Below are 17192 nucleotides of genomic sequence, written 5' to 3' on the forward strand. Positions count from 1 at the left end.
TAACTATAAATTTAATCATACTTCAATCATCACTTAGGTCTATATATAGAGTAGGTGCCCCTTTTTCTTCCTCACTCCTAACTTTAGCCGCCCATTTCTTCTCACATCAAACACTTTTGTCTTGAATAAAGGTTGAGAAGATGCTTTAGGTGGTTGCTGAAAATTTGCACTTGCCACAACTAGGGGAGGCTGGCCCTTCAAGAGGTAAGGCTTGTTGTGAGGTGGCTGTGGTTGGAGCCTGAGAATTTATGTATAACACAGCATAATCAATTTATAATCCTGTTATAATCTATTTATAAGGTAGTATAATCTGTTTGCAATCCACATTGATAAAACAACAATTTATAACATAGCATAATTTATAATCTATTTTCACACACCATATGTTATACTATGACAATCTAATCCACTAAACACATCAAACATCCTATAATTTTGATTAGAAAACAGTAAAACAACCGTTTGTATATTCAAATTTATAAAATATCTGACACAATTGAATTGAGACAATGTCTTTTATTATGACTATAATTGCTTTTTCTATCTTGGTTAAAGAAAAGAACAGAAAAAAAAAAAGTAAACAAAAAATAAGTCCAAAAAGTTTGTTATTAGCACCAATCAATTTAAAAGCAATGATACAAGATGAATCATCCAATGAAAAGAAAACAAACAAGAAATAAAACTCCAAAGAAAAGAAATATAGATATTAGATACCAATACTCCCAAATTAGAGCTTAGGCAGCATATTAGCATTACTTTTAATGAGCGGGAGTGGGGTTTTCAAAGACCAGACCAATGTGATCAATATTTTCAATTGACTTAACATGAGCACATAATTCACTTTGACCAAACAATAATATGAACACACAATTCACTTAATGCGCGCGGGCACACACACTTCACTTCAAATTCAATACTTCATCATGATCATCAGCTATATTCATCTATGAATGATCATGACTTTGGAGAGCATGATATATATGGTCAAACCGGTAATGTTTATATGTTCAAAAAAGAACCGTCGAATTATGCATCTTTCAGAGCAATTTGTAAACTTGAGAGTAACGCTCCAAATCAATTAATGCTGTTAAGAGAAACAAAATTAAACTATTACAAACCATTAAATCAAAACAATCCCTATACATAAATATTGATACCCTAAACCCTAAATAAACCATTAAATCAAAATAATCCAGAAATTAATTCAACAAATACATAATTAACCAATGCCATAATTTTAAAGAAATAAAAATAGCATAAATATCAAATTTTAAAACTGAAAAAAAGAGACTTTTTTTTGTTACCTGTTTGCAGACCGTTCGAGTGCAGGGAGAAGGAGTAGAGGCACAATGCGGAGACGGGAGGCCAAGTGCTACAAGGCTCGGCACGGTGCGGCGCGGTGAAGCCAGGTGAGGGACGACGACGCCTTGGACGGACAAGCGCAGAGGGAAGGAGGCGACGAACAGTACACCACCACGCGTTTGTTGCAGTTGATGCCAGACACGGACGCCGCCGACGGACCGACGCAGAAGACGCAGGAGACACAAGAGAAGACGAGAGCAACTTAGGTTTTTTTTTTCTTTGGGATGAAATGTGAGGGGTGCTTTTGGTATTTGGAAAAAAATCATATTAGTTCACTTGGCCACTCCAGCTAAATGAGAGAAATATTTTTTTTTTACCAAGAATATTCTGTTATGTTAAACGTAATAATGACGGCAGGGACTTACTTGAAAAAAAAAATTAACGTACAGGGACCCAATTAAAAAAAAATATATAGGAACCTAATTAAAAATTCGATGAAATTATAGGAACCCGCAAAATAATTAAACCTTTTATTTACACATGGACGTTTACATCGAAAACATATTCTAGGTTTTTAGAGTTTTTTCTTAAGGTTTTAATAAGGTGGTTTTTATTTTTTAGTACGAATATATTATCATAATTATTTAAATATTGTTAAAATTGAAGTTATATTTTTTTATAGTTTAGTAATATTTTTTAAATAATATTTTTTAAAATATCATAGTCATATTAGAATGACTTTTTTAATATTGGATGTTTAAAAAAAGATATATTTGATGTTAATTTTGGTTTTGAATATGTTTTATAGGTTCAATTAATTTTTTATATTTAATTTTTAGGATAAATTACATAAGTAAATTAATTGAGAATCAAAATTACATAAATATTCTAAATTGAATTTATTTATTTATTTTTATCAAAGATATGACTATAGGAGATTCGAACCTGCGACCTCTTAATTGAGTATGGAAAGACTATACTATTTAAATTATACCTCATTGACCCTAAACTGAATTTAATTACATGCATATTTTGTTTGATCCTTATCGAATCAATTAAATTCGATTTATACTTTTTGGTTTGCAGTCCACTCTCAATTTCTTTTGAGGAAGTTCCCAAACCAACGAGCAGAAAGCTTTTGGTGTCTTTTCAAATTATCTTTGTAGTCAATGAAGACAAGTCCAAAACGCTGATTATAGCCACTGTTCCATTCAAAGTTATCCGAAAATGTCCATGCGAAATACCCCTTTACATTCGCACCACCCCTTTTAATTACAACAATAAATATATTATTCATCATCATTCAATCTTAATTGTAAGAAATTAATTAATATGAGCCAATGCCACTTACTTGATTGCTTGTAAAACATGATAAAGATGGCGATAGTAATAATCAATTCTGTATGTATCCATAAGGGCCTCTTCAAGTGTTAGTGTTGGATCATTAAACTCATCCATACCTATACATTATTATTATTATTTATTAATAGAATAAAATAAAATGGATATTGGAAGAAATTAAATAAAATAAGTAGCGTACCATTTTCTGTGATGTAAATTAAAGGGTTGTTATACTTTTCCGTTGTGTACAACAATAGCTTTTCAATTCCCTTTGGATATACATATAGCCAATGTGAAGCAGCCTATATATATATATATATATATATATATATAGAAATTGGATTTAATTTGTCATTCACCAAATATATAAATAAACAATGAAATAGTATACAAATTAATATATAATTAGAGTAAATCAATAAAGGAGAATTTAGTCATCCTTACCCTTTGTCCAATGGGTCTACCATCACGCTCAGCTATCATAAATCAAGAGTCATAAGAAATTAAAATTAAATATTTTTCATATCATAAATTATATATATATGGTAAAAACTCAGGTACAGTCGACTTCACGTGAAATTGATAGTTGAGAACCGTTAGATAAAAATTTAGTCAAATCAATCAAATAATCTAATGGTTCTCAGTTATCAACTTCACGTGAAGTCGACTGCACCCGAATTTTCACCTATATATATATATGTTGCCTCTATTTTTTCTTCTTTAAATAAGTAATTTTATCGGAGAGAAAAATGCATATATAAGATATAGAGAAATCATATATGTACAAATTTGAAATTTTTTGTACACTATAATATATATATAATTTTTTTATTTGGTATTAATTTTATTTAAAAAAAAATTATTATATAAAAAATACATAAAAATGAAAAATATATATAATCTATAGAGTGTTCTTACATGTTATATCGCATTGGGGATCAGTGGCATACATAGGAGGTTTGGTTCTGTCAAATGGTTTGGTTAAATGGGCAGCATAATTAGAAGTGTAGTAATTTATTCCAATGAAATCATATGAACCAATAAGTATCTTTGCTTCCTCTTCAGTGAATTTTGGTAGCCTATTTCCCACATAAGTTCTCATGGATTTTGGATAATCTCCTTTTGTTAGTGGATCCATAAACCTACAATAAAATTAATCGGATATATCATATGAATTAAGGTTTAAATTAATCGTATTTATCTTTAATTTTAATTAAGAATAAAATTAATAATGCAATAACTAAAATAGTCATCATTATTTTACCATCCAAATTGAAAATCAAGAGCTCGTTGGGCAGCTTCTTCATCTATGGTTTTGTTTGAGAACGGTATGAACCAATTAGAATTCAAGGTGATGCCTATCAAGCCTTTTTGACTAGCCTGCTCACATTATTAAATTCAATGTTGTAATGCAAGAGATTTCATAGAAATTAGGGCTCTACATTTTAAATTCAAAATGTAGTTAATCAGTTAATTAAAAATTCACTACATTTTGGATAGCCAATTTTTTAAGGGTAACGTTAGGTAATCAATAACTTTTTTTAACAACATGAACAACTATTAATTAAATTAAAACACATTATATCTCCAAATTACTCATCTAAATTTTAATATTAGAATAACCATCCGTACACCTAGTAAAATGAACATTCGATATATTCATTGTTCACATTATTTAGTATTTTCATTGTCTACCTATACTTTTCTATTTTTTAAAATGATTTTAAAAATCATAACTATATTTATTTGAATTTTAGTTTTAAAAACCAAACTCTAAACACTAATTTTTAATTGGCTAACCAAAATCAAAATCAAATGTGTGAGATTGTACAAAAATCAAAACCACATCTATTAAATTTATGACACAACGTTTAGATTCTTTTTTTTTTTTTATCACTCAAACCCGCAACCTCTTAATTGAGTATGGGAAGACTATGCCATTTGAGCTATTACTCATTGGCTCACAACGATTAGATTCTTAATCCATCAATAAAATATTTTTATATAAACTAAAAATATTTTTTTAAAGTGTTAAAAATTAGTTTATAAATTAAAATTGACTTTATATAAAACTAATTTTTTTATGTAAAAACGATTATTTTTTAAAACCATTTTTTATTTTTTAAATCAATTTATTAATTTTATAATCAGTTAATAATCAATTTTATCATTTAAAATGAGTTTGATTTATTAACTTAAACCGAATTTTTAATTAACTAAAAACTATACTTTACCCTAAGGCCCCATGTACCTGATATTTTGTTTTATAAAGTTTTACAGCAGCAGCATGAGCAAGGAGTTGGTAGTGTGAAGACATGTAAGGTTGTTCCATTCTCATGCTATAACTCCATGGCTCATTAAGAGTAATCCAATGCTTCACTCTCTCTCCAAAATTTTTGAAGCACATATCTGCATACTCTTCAAAATCCTTTCTGAAAAGGTATAAAATCATGACAATATAATTAATTAATTTTTTCAATATATTATATTTAGTAGACATACATTAAATTTGAATCCAGGTTAACAACTTTAAAAAAATTACAAATTTTAGTGACAAAAACTTTTATTTCATCATTTTCTAAAACTACTCTCGGAAAATATAATAATTATATTTTTTTCATAAAAATAAATATTTAAATTAATAAAAAATATATATAAATAATTGTATCTTTAACTATCACTTACGTAATATTAGGGCTGTTAAAGCCCTTGTATTCATCTTGCAAGGCTTGTGGAAGATCCCAATGAAAAAGGGTTACAAATGGTTGCATTCCTGAGATAATCACAATATTATTTAATTTAATTTGATAATGAATATCAAGAAAATCAAACATTGATAATATAAATTAAATGAGTATATAATATATATATATATATATATATATATATATATATATATATATATATATATATATGACCATTGGCTAGTAGCTCGTTGATAAGTTTGTTGTAATGTGCGATGCCTTCTTGATTTATACCCTCACTAACTTTCCCTTCTGCATTTTTGTTAGAATACATAGTTAATATAAATCAAATTAAAAAAATTCAATTAATTAGATGAAACAATAACACCATAATTAAGGATGCAATTAGTAAATCCAATAATATATTATATTTTCTTACTTGGTAATATTCTTGCCCAAGAGATGGAGAATCTATAAGCATCAGTGTTCATATCCTTCATGATCTTAATATCCTCCTAGTAACATACACAAATATGGTTTAAATTGAGAATATCTATTTCTTTCTTTTTTTTTTGGTTGATACAACCATATCCCCAATTTTTCATTATCATTCTAAATAACATGTAATTCAATACGTACTTAGCATAGATATTATTTTAGAATAAGCATATAAAATCAATTATTTTTAATTATTCAACATTAACTATTTTTTTTTATTTAATTTCAAATGTATATATGGATGGGATTATACCTTATAGCGATGATAGTGATCAATAGCTATATCCCCAGTGCTTCTATCTTCTATTTGTTCTGAATTCCATTGATGCATCAATTATGTTTTGCTTTATTATTCATATCAATTATTCTCAATTATAAAGAAACAAAAAAAAGCATAATGAATTAATAACATCTTTTAATTTTACCTGGATGACTATGAGTTAAGTTGTCCCATGTACTTGCTCCTTTACCATCTTCATTCCAAGCACCCTCAACCTCCACCAATTTAAAAAAAAAAAGAAATTCTACTTTAACATTTTAATATTTAATCCATATTTGTGTACATGAATTTCATAATTGCTTGTTATTATTGGTTAAATGCATACACATATAGATAACAAGATAAACATACATATGTGTATTAAAATTTTGAAACTATATTATATAGTCTTTTCTTAGCTTTTTTAATAATAGTCCTTTTCATTTTGTGATGAATATATCTAGACGTAATAAAAAGGTTTAAAATTAAAAGACAATCATTAAACAATGGAGTTAATTAATGAATGTAGTGTAATTTAATTAGTTTAGACAAAAGATAAACCTGATAGGAAGAAGTGGCAGTTCCAAAGACGAAACCTGCCGGAAAACTGCTTCGATTTAGCGAAGAAACGTCGAGAATCGGCGAACCGGCTACGGTGGTTGTTACCGACAAGCAAACAAGAAGAGGGAACACACCAAGGAGGAGAAGATTTAGATTATTGTTATGAAATGCCATAGCCATTCACTACTATTTGTTACCTCAATTAAGAGTTATGGACATATGAAAATGTACACTAATACTACTACTTATATATATTTGAGAACCAAAAGCAAAAAATCAATTTGTACAACTCAAAATGATAAGATCAAATACAAATTTAGAAAAAAAAAATGGGACAAATCTAACAAAATGAGTAAAATCCACACAACAGTTTATGGAGTTGTAATGTAACTCCCTAAAGCTGGGGTATGCTATTTTTGTTAAATACTTCATTATTTCAGGTACATATATGGTTTGGGTACGGACATATGGTTAATATTTAATTATTTATAGTAGACATGCTTTGGTAAGCTAATGTATGTCTAACTACTTGTTTTTTTTTTTTTTTTAAACTTTAAAGTAATAATATTAATTTTGAGTTGATTGTTATGGTGTTTAAAAATGTTAATTTATTAAAAAAAAGTTAAAAATTAATATTTAATTTTAAAAATATAAAAAAAAAGTATTTTAAAATACTTAAAATTTATTAAAAAAATTAGATATCAAATTATAAATACCATAGAATTTACCTAATAATTGTACGTTAGCAAATCGTATAAAAAAATAGAAAAATATAGGTAGACAAAAAAAATATTAAACAATGTGAACAATGAATGTATTGGATGTTCATTTCACTAGATGTGTGGATGGTTATTCTAATATTAAGATTTAGGTAGGTAATTTAGAAGTACAGTATGTTTTTATTTAATTGATAGTTGTTCATATTGTTTAAAAAAATTATTGGTTATTTAGCGTTACCCAAAAAATATATGGGTCTGTTTTTGGTGAGTCCAAGTGTCTTTGGACATTTCTAATGCACCAAGTCTTTTTGGCAAAATTTAACCAAATAAAAAATAGATTAATTAGATTAATCTGTCTAACTATGAATTAATATCTGATTGAATCTGTTGAGCATTTCATTTCATGAGCTTATCTTTTAAAAAAAAAAAAAGATCCATTTAAAATAGGTAAATGATTTAGCCCGACTACCTTGATACATTTTGACAATTCCACTTGACAATACCTTGGAAACACTATGGATTCATATGGTAGTAGGTGTTTCAAAAGTTTTCATCAACAGCGAAAATGGCCATGTTTATTACATTATTATTTGGAGTATGATTACCATTATTGGTCATTCATATAAATGGCCATGTTTATTACATTATTTGGAGTATGATTACCATTATTATTACATCGAGAAATAAGTCTAATTTTTTTTAAGAAAATCCCTAAACCAATGACCAGAAAGTTTTTGGTGCCTTTTCAAATTATCTTTATAGTCAACAAAGTTTATTCCAAAACGCACGGTGTAGCCATTAAACCATTCAAAGTTGTCCAACAATGACCATGCAAAATACCCTTTTACGTTCGCACCATCCCTACAATAATAAAAGCCAATAATTAAACAAATCGAATAAAACAATTTTTTTTCGCGATATCTTCTAATTCGAAAAGTTAAAAACTAAGTAGTAATTAGTATCAATCAACCTAAAAAGTTTATAAATCGAATAAGAGATACCAAAATATAACTATGAAGTTAAAAACTTACTTGATTGCGGTTGAAACATAATAAAGGTGGCGATAATGGTAATCAATTCTAAAAGTATCGATAAGGGCCTCTTCAAGTGATAGTGTTGGATCATTGAACTCATCAATACCATTTTCTGTGATGTAAATTAAAGGGTTGTTATATGTTTTCGTTATGTACAACAATAGTTCTTCAATTCCCTTTGGATAGACATATAGCCAAGATGAAGCAGCCTGTGTACATTTTGGATTTATTAATTATGATTCATAAAATAAATACATAATAATATAGTAAACAAATTAACATACAAATAATAATGAAGGAGAATCGTGCATACATACCCTTGGCCCAATGGGTATCCCATTTCGCTCACCTGCATAAAAAAGAAAAGGAAAAAAAAGTGCATTTTTTGTTTCAATAATATTTATTTTTTAATAGGTTTAATTATTCCGTCATTTTCTATAATTTTATCAAATTTTTAATTAGGTTTTTATATATATATTTTTTAATTAGGTCTCTATACCAAATCAAATTTTGTAAGTAAATCCCTACCATGACAAAAACATTGAAATTAATGGAATCTTTTGTTAAACTATACAAAATATTCAGTCAAGTATTATACGACATATTCGTTTTGTTTAACAAAATATTCTGTTAATTCTAACATTTTTGTCACGGTAGGATCTTAATTACAAAATCTGATATGGTACGATATACGAACTCGATCAAAAAAAAAAATATAGAGACCTAATTGAAAATTTAATAAAATTATAGGACCAACATAGTAATTAAACATTTTTAATATACCAAAAGATTTATAAAAAAATGAAACATTTTATCTTAAAGTGTACTTACTTGTCAAATTGACATGTTGATCGGTCCAATAGGTAGGATCGGTGTCATTGTTTGGATGGAATAAATGAGCAGCATAATTAGAAGTGTAATAATTGAGTCCAATAAAATCAAATGAACCTATAAGTTGCTTAGATTGCTCTTCGGTGAAATTTGGTAGCCGGCTCCCCACATACTTCTCCATGGATCTTGGATACTTTCCTCTTGTTATTGGTTCCATAAACCTGATGTATGTGTGTGTATATATATGATATTTCTTTTCAATTTGAAAATTTTTATGTTATTATGAAACTATTACCCTAATCTAGTGTATATATATGTTGAACCTTAGATGAATATCAAGAATTTATTATATATAATACAAGAGGTTACTGTTTCAAAACCAATTAGAAAGTCAACAAAGTTCAGTAGTCAATCTTAGTCAATAACTAATCATTTGATTGTATTGTATTGCCAAATAAGTTTATTTATTTATTTATTTATTTTGAAATTATCGTTTTAATTTATTCATTCTTTTATTTTTTATTATTGGTTATTTTTAAATTAATGGTAATTCCTTCAACTTTTTCTAAAGATTTTTACACATTTTTTTAAAAATAAAATTAAATATTAGACATATAACTATTTATGTGTCTCTTCTTATTATCAGTTTAAACTTTTGAAAAAAGTTATTTCATAATATGATATCAGAATCTCTGATTAAAATGTTTAGAGTTTGATCATTGTTCGACTCAAAAAGAAAAAAAAATTTAACATAAGACAAATTATAAAGAGAGAAAATATATGCAAAATTTAAGTAAATCCAAAAATAGACCTTTGCTTAAAAGAACATATTAAAATTAGGTTTAATTATTTTATTAATCTTTATAGTTTTATTAAATTTATAATTAGGTCCATATATTTTTTTAATTGAATTTTTATACTATTTTTAATTTTATAATTAGGTCTTTTTTAGTATAAAAAATATTAAAATTAATTAAATATATTTTTATATTGAATATATTTATAATTAAAAACCTAATTCGATCTTTAACTGTATGTATTTTGAGAAAAATATTATGTTAATTTTAATATTTTTGATATAAAAATAACCTAATTATAAAATTAAAAGTAATATAGAGACTCAATTAAAAAAAATATAAAAATATAATTAAAAATTTGATAAAATTATAGAGACCAAAATAATAATTAAACTTTAACATTATAACTATTCATGTGTCTTTTATTATCAGTTTAAATTTTAAAAACAAATTTAAGTCTTCGGAAAAAAAAGTTTCATGATATTAAAAGAAGAGGAGTATGGCAAATTTTACCATCCAAAGGCGAAATCAAGAGCTCTTTGAGCAGCATGGACATCCAAAGTGTTGTTTGAGTATGGCAAGAACCAACCAGAATTTAACGTGATGCCTATCAAGCCTTTCTGAGAAACCTGATCACATAATAAGAATATGTAATTATATTACAAGGCACTTACAATAATGTTAAGAAGAAATAAAACTATGATTTTAAATTATTAGTGGAAATAAATGAAATAAACCTGATATTTAGCTTTATAAATTTGGACAGAAGCGGCATGAGCAAGAAGTTGATAGTGTGTGGCGAGGTAAGGCTTATCTACACCAACACTATAACTCCATGGTTCGTTTAGTGTAATCCAATGTTTCACTCTATCTCCAAATTCTTTAAAGCATAACTCCGAATAATCTTCAAAATCCTTTCTGTAAAAAAGTATATATATATGTACATACAAATCAATATATATAATTGTTTCAACTTAAATTGCAGTTATGTGTAGAAATTCTTGAAGTGACATCACTACTTACATAATATTAGGGCTGTAGAAGCCACTGTACTCATCTTGTAAGGCTTGGGGAAGATCAAAATGGAAAAGGGTCGCAAATGGTTCTAGACCTGCTTGTCAATATATAATATCAAAATAAATTTTTTATATATAAGTTATATTTTTGTTTTTAGTCGATTCAGGATCTTAAGACAGCTCGTAAATTTTTGGCGAGATAAATTTAAACTTTATAAATAAATCTTAATTGTTAATGAACTGAAATATGAGTTGAATTTAATTTTCGTGAGTCGAACTTGATTTTAGGATTGCTCAATTTAGTTCAACTCATTTCTATCTCTAACCATGAATATAATAATTAAGACCGTACCATTAGCGATAAGCTCATTGATAAGGTTGTTGTAATATTTTATTCCTTCTTGATTTATGCCCGAACTAATTTTTCCTTCTGCATATAATATTGATGAAGATATGAGATATTCAATTATTAGATGAAACCCGTAATTAATTAAGGATGTTGATTAGTAAATATAATATAATAATAGTGTCTACTTACTAGGCAATATTCTGGACCAAGAAATAGAGAATCTGTAGGCATCCGTATTCATATACTTCATGATCGCAACATCTTCCTAATAATATTAAAGATTGATAATATATATGGATCGTATCCTTTCAAAAAATTACTTATTAATATGTACATTTAGGTTTTGTACCTTATAACGATGATACTGATCAACAGCTACATCTCCATTGCTTCCGTCTTGTACTTTTTCTGTATGTCATTACAACTGCTATTACATACCATAAAAATAGAATACATATATATAAATGTTAGAAATATAACTATATATGTACTTCTTAGTTATTGATTACTAGTGGAGTAATAAATACTAATATATTTATTAATCTATTCTTCATTTTTTTGTGACTATTTATTCAATTCTTCATTTATTCGAATGTATATTAATAAAAAAAAACGTTTTAATATATAGACATAATAACATACATATACCACAAGATGACCAATAGAAGGCCAATAATTTACATGTAACCTATGATGTACGGACACGGGATACGACATGATACGAGATATGCTGACACACGAATTTTAAAATCTTATAAAACATAAGGACACGTATACATATAAAATATAAAACATTTTTTAAATAAATCGTAATGATATTTTGATATTTTATTGATATTAAAATATAAATTATTTTTTTAATTATTTTTAATCTTTTATTTTAATTATATCAAGTATTTAAAATATTTTTTATTTTAATAAATAATATACTATATCTAAATTTATTTCAAAAATACATGTTAAGAATAAGACTGGACATGCTGACATGTAATAGTATTTTTTTGGTATGTTCAAACATGTCCGAAATTTTTTTTTATTAAAATAAGGTTAGACACAACGTGTCGGATGAGTTAAGGTTAGACACGGCAACTCAGCGAAGTGTCTGTGCTTCATAGCATGTAAATGAAGTAATAATAAATAAATAAATAAATAAAAGAAAAAGACCTAAATCATTGTTTGAATGTTACCTGGGTGTTGATGAGTTAAGGTGTCCCATATACTTGGTCCCCTGCCACCTTCATTTGCAGCACCTTCATACTACACCATCAATAAATAAATAAACACATTTAATTAGTTTCTTAATAAAAATAAGGTATATATTTAAGAGTACCTGGTAAGCAGAGGAGGCAGTCCCAAAGATGAAACCTGCCGGAAAACTACTCCGGTTTAGCAACGTAACGTCGTTGGAAAGAATTGTCGAACCGGGTTCGGTTGGTGCGGACCATGAGTTGCTAACAAGAAGAGCCAAAACACCAAGGAATGCAATTGCCATACCCATACCCATATTACACTAATTGGAGGTTGCTTTAATGCTTCTTTAACTTTGAATTATATTTATAGGTAGCCTTGTCGTGTTTTTGTTAAACTCTACCTACACTCTCGTTTCTCTTGTTTAATTTATTCAAATAATTTTCACTACTTTAATAATTAGCATTTCAAAAAAGTTAAATTAAAAACACGTGTATATGGAAGCGTTAAGAAATTTAATCAAATATATTAATTATATTTTTTAATCAACTATATATATTGACACTCCAAGTGGCCTGCCAAATGTTATATATATTATTTGAATTCAAATTGGTGCAATTGATAATTTGATATATATCTATGATAAACGTGGTGCACAAGAAGACAAATTCATAGGATTTAATTTAAAAGAGTTATTCACATTAAGACACTTAAAACATTTTTTTTTTAAAATATTTTTTAATAATTAAAATTTAATAGATATAATCAATTAAATTATATTATTTTTATCAAAATTAGATCAGACAAATCGATTTGGCTAAAAAACCGGCAAATCAAACTTTGAATTAGTTTAAATTAATATTTTTTATAAAAAATAACTACAATACCCCTATTATAGAAAATGATTAAAATACTTTTATTATATATATATATATATATAATAAAAATATTTTAGTAATTTTTTATAATAAAAATATTGTAGTCATTTTCTATATAAAAAAAAGAATATTAATTTAGATTGATTCGAGATTTAGTTTATTGATTTTTGATCAAATTGAATTATTTGGTCTAATTTTAACAAAAATAACACAATTTAATTGATTATATATATTAAATTTTAATTATTAAAAAATATTTAAAAAAAAGACATTTTAAATATTTTTATTTGAATGACTACCCTAATTTAAATAACATGATATGAAAGAACAAGTCAGCACATACAATCCATGCAATAGTATTTATTATTTATCTGCTCCTAGATAGAGTGCATGCTATTTATATCTTTCTATATGGCAGTCTTAATAAATAAATAAATAAATATATATATAAAGAAGTAACTAATTAAATTATACAAGACAAGAAGCATGTGCACCTCATGCAATAGTTGAGTGAAGTTGTAAACAGAAAACACATGCATTGAACTTTGCTTGTGTCACATGTAATGTCTAACTAAACGACCTTATTATTGAAGCCTTGATCTTGTACGAATAGTGTAATAAGTAATTTAATAATAAAAATAAGTTATTGCCTTCTTGAACCAGTGAGAGGATTATTTCTAATTTTGTATGGATTTAATTATTTGATGTTTTAAAATAAAGTTTTCAACAAAGATAAATGCAAAATATCATTTCAAATTTAAGATTATTTAATATTAGAATTGGTCATTCATTCATACAAATGGTCACGTTTACATTATTCGGAATAAAATGACCATTATTACATCAAGAATTAAGTCTAATATTTTTTAAAAAAATTCCTCCAATTTTCATTAACCCGAGAGTTGTGCGAAAATTGTGCGCGTATTGTGCCTTTGGCACAAAACCACTCATACATACGTGGCGCGTACGCGTTATTTTCGAAATAAGTCATCTACGCAGACGCGCCATATACACGTACGCGTCGCGTCCATTGCATCACCATCTCCGCGCTCGGGCGTGGATGCCCTTCTTTCACTAAGCTTCTTTTCTTCTCCTCTTTCCATTTCTTTCCTTCTCCTTTCTTCTTCCATTCTTCTACCTCTCATCCAACACTTCCACACACTATTGATAACCATCTGTTTTAGTTAGTTAATTAGTTAGTTAGTTAGTTAGTTGATTAGTTAGTTTTAGTTTAGTTTTCATTTCATTTTCTCTCTTTTCATTATAAGTGTTGGATTATTGATTTTGTTTACTATACATTGCTGCCTTTTATTGCCTAAATGCTATGTTAGCATGAATGTTTTTAGATGTTCATTGTTGATTCTATTGTTGAGGTTATATTTTGCTACTTGGTTTTGAATTTTTCATACCTAATCTTGAAAATACTATGTGATGAGAATCGCCTTCGAGCTTGTAACTCTTTGTGAATTGCATGATTTGGCCACTATGTAATTGGAATCCTTTTCCTCGATTAGGCAATTTCTTGATGGATGTTGTGCATTTACCTTAATGCATTGTATTTCATGATCATATGCATCCATATGCTTTTAGCTTGAATGCTCTCATGCTTCTTCAATACTTGTTTTACCTTACAAGTTTACTTAAAGCATCTTAAGCACATTAGGATGAGTGGAGTGCTGGCGTCTTTTGTGACACCGCTTTTTATGCTAATGTGTGTTCTAAAAGGCGCCTAGTTTAGAACTCACACACCTATTTGTCATTAATGTCACACTAACTCACTCACTCAATTCTAGTGATTAGTACTTCAATCCAACAATGTATGCTTCCTTGCTTTTATGCTTTCTCATCTTACGGTGTTCTTTTTTGTTTTTCATGATTGATGTACCACAAGCAAAAACAGAAGCAAGACAAAGAATACGCAGCACTGGTTGATCTACCAGCTGAAGGTAGCAATCCGGAAAGTCGCCGTACCCCCTTGTTCATCTTTGGATGCACCGAGGACGGTGCAAACTTTTAAGTGTGGGGAGGTCGTCCGACCATTCGGTGTTTTTGGGTGACAAATTTCTAACCCAACACTTTTGCATTTCATTTTAGGTTTTTAGGATTTTTACTTGCATTTTTTTATTTTTGCATTATATACATAATAAGTTTAGTCAAAATAATAAAATTTTTCAAGATTTCTATCCATAAGGCACCAATTGATTTGAGTTAAAAATTTTGTTGAACTTGCTTGAATTATATATATATATATATATTGTGGAACATGATTTTTGAGCTAAGAACACAAGCAAGTGAGATTTGAGCCTATTGGTGTGGTTACATCTTATAACCACTTATTTTTCTTCTTGTGCGATTATTCTCTTTCTATGATTGTAATCTTTGATTTGTTTGATTCTTTATGTCCATTATTTTGTGTATTCATGCACTTATATGATTGAGGCCATCATTTCATTCAACTCACTTACCCAAAAAGCCTTACCTTTTATCTTCCATTGTTAGCCAATTTGAGCCTACGCTTATTAACTCGCTTGTTCTTAATTTTAGCACACTACAAGTCCTAAAGCGAAAAACAATAAAAGTCTTCTATTTGGATCTTTGATTAGCTTAGGCTAGTGTGTGTAACATTTAAGTGTGGGAAATCTTGGGACATTGGTTGAGAAAAGGGTTGTTTTGTATTTTTGTTAAAAATATTGGGAATTGGATACATGCTCATGTATTGATCAAATGTATAGACCTTATGCATTGATGCTCTTGTATATAGTTTGAAAGAAAAAAAATGGAAAAAAACAAAAGAAAATAAAAAAAAGAAAAGAAAAAAAATAGAAAAAGAAAGAAAGAAAAAGAAAAAGAAAAAGAAAAAGAAAGAAATAAGAAGGGGACAAAATGCCCCAAAGCAAAGCTCAATAAAATCAATGCATAAGTGTTGTGAAATGAAAAGGAATACATGAATATGTGAAAAAGTGAGAAAAATGGGTAGTTAGGTTAGCTTTCAATTGTATAGGTTGTCATAGGTTAGGTGGGAAGTCTAAACTTATCAAAGATTCAAATTTCAAACTCACTTAACCATATATGCATCCTACCTTGACCTTAGTCCCATTACAACCAATGAAAAGACCTCATGATAATTGTATGCATGTATAGAATAAATGTTGAGTGTTAGAAGAAAAACAAATTTTAGAAAGCATAATTAGGAGAGGATTGAGAGAATCAACCCTAAACACTTGAGCGACTAGAGTGCAAACACTTTCGGTGAGGGTTTGATGCTCAATTACATGTTTTCACCTATATCATCATTCTTCATGCAAGTTTGTAAAAATATTTAATAGCTCAATTCAATTGTGGTTTGGCATGGTTGTTAATACCTTTAGCCCTTGTGCATATATGTTCTCTTGAAAATTGATTTATTTTGACCAAACAATTGCATGCATTTAGATAGGTTGCATATAAGTAGATTGCATTTAGTTAGATTTCATTGAATAAATATTGATTCCCTTTGTTTTCTTCTTGTTTTAAGCATGAGGACATGCTTGGTTTAAGTGTGGGGAGGTTGATAAACCCCATATTTAGGGTTTATCTTGTGCTTGATTTGGGAGATTTTATGACCTTTTACCCACATTTATTCAATGAAATAGCATGATTTTATGATTGTCTCCTAATTTGTGCTTAAGTGTGAAAACATGCTTTCTAGACCTTTAATTAGCTAAATTTAATTCACCTTTGATTCCACTAGATACC

The 17192-nt window shown here is 27.7% G+C and overlaps 2 protein-coding genes across 2 annotated transcripts; both read right to left on the reverse strand.

Annotated features, from left to right (window-relative positions):
- Positions 1-2302: 2302 nt before the first annotated feature.
- Positions 2303-7161, reverse strand: LOC112736769 (beta-glucosidase 13-like). Its single transcript, XM_072213086.1, has 13 exons — positions 6646-7161; positions 6251-6320; positions 6079-6137; positions 5767-5842; positions 5562-5639; positions 5329-5416; positions 4895-5075; positions 3908-4023; positions 3562-3785; positions 3088-3119; positions 2843-2945; positions 2654-2762; positions 2303-2567 (listed from the first exon to the last, which is right to left on the reverse strand). The coding sequence occupies exons 1-13, from the start codon at positions 6823-6825 to the stop codon at positions 2396-2398; spliced, it is 1488 nt and encodes a 495-aa protein (XP_072069187.1). The 5' UTR covers positions 6826-7161; the 3' UTR covers positions 2303-2395.
- A 750-nt stretch (positions 7162-7911) lies between these two features.
- LOC112736768 (beta-glucosidase 12) lies at positions 7912-12983 on the reverse strand. Its single transcript, XM_025786357.2, has 12 exons — positions 12722-12983; positions 12579-12648; positions 11741-11799; positions 11581-11656; positions 11395-11472; positions 11050-11137; positions 10764-10944; positions 10540-10655; positions 9230-9450; positions 8716-8747; positions 8396-8607; positions 7912-8225 (listed from the first exon to the last, which is right to left on the reverse strand). The coding sequence occupies exons 1-12, from the start codon at positions 12893-12895 to the stop codon at positions 8054-8056; spliced, it is 1479 nt and encodes a 492-aa protein (XP_025642142.1). The 5' UTR covers positions 12896-12983; the 3' UTR covers positions 7912-8053.
- Positions 12984-17192: the final 4209 nt, after the last annotated feature.

The sequence above is a fragment of the Arachis hypogaea genome, chromosome 13 (assembly GCF_003086295.3).
Source record: "Arachis hypogaea cultivar Tifrunner chromosome 13, arahy.Tifrunner.gnm2.J5K5, whole genome shotgun sequence".
In the NCBI taxonomy this organism is placed as follows: Eukaryota; Viridiplantae; Streptophyta; class Magnoliopsida; order Fabales; family Fabaceae; genus Arachis; species Arachis hypogaea.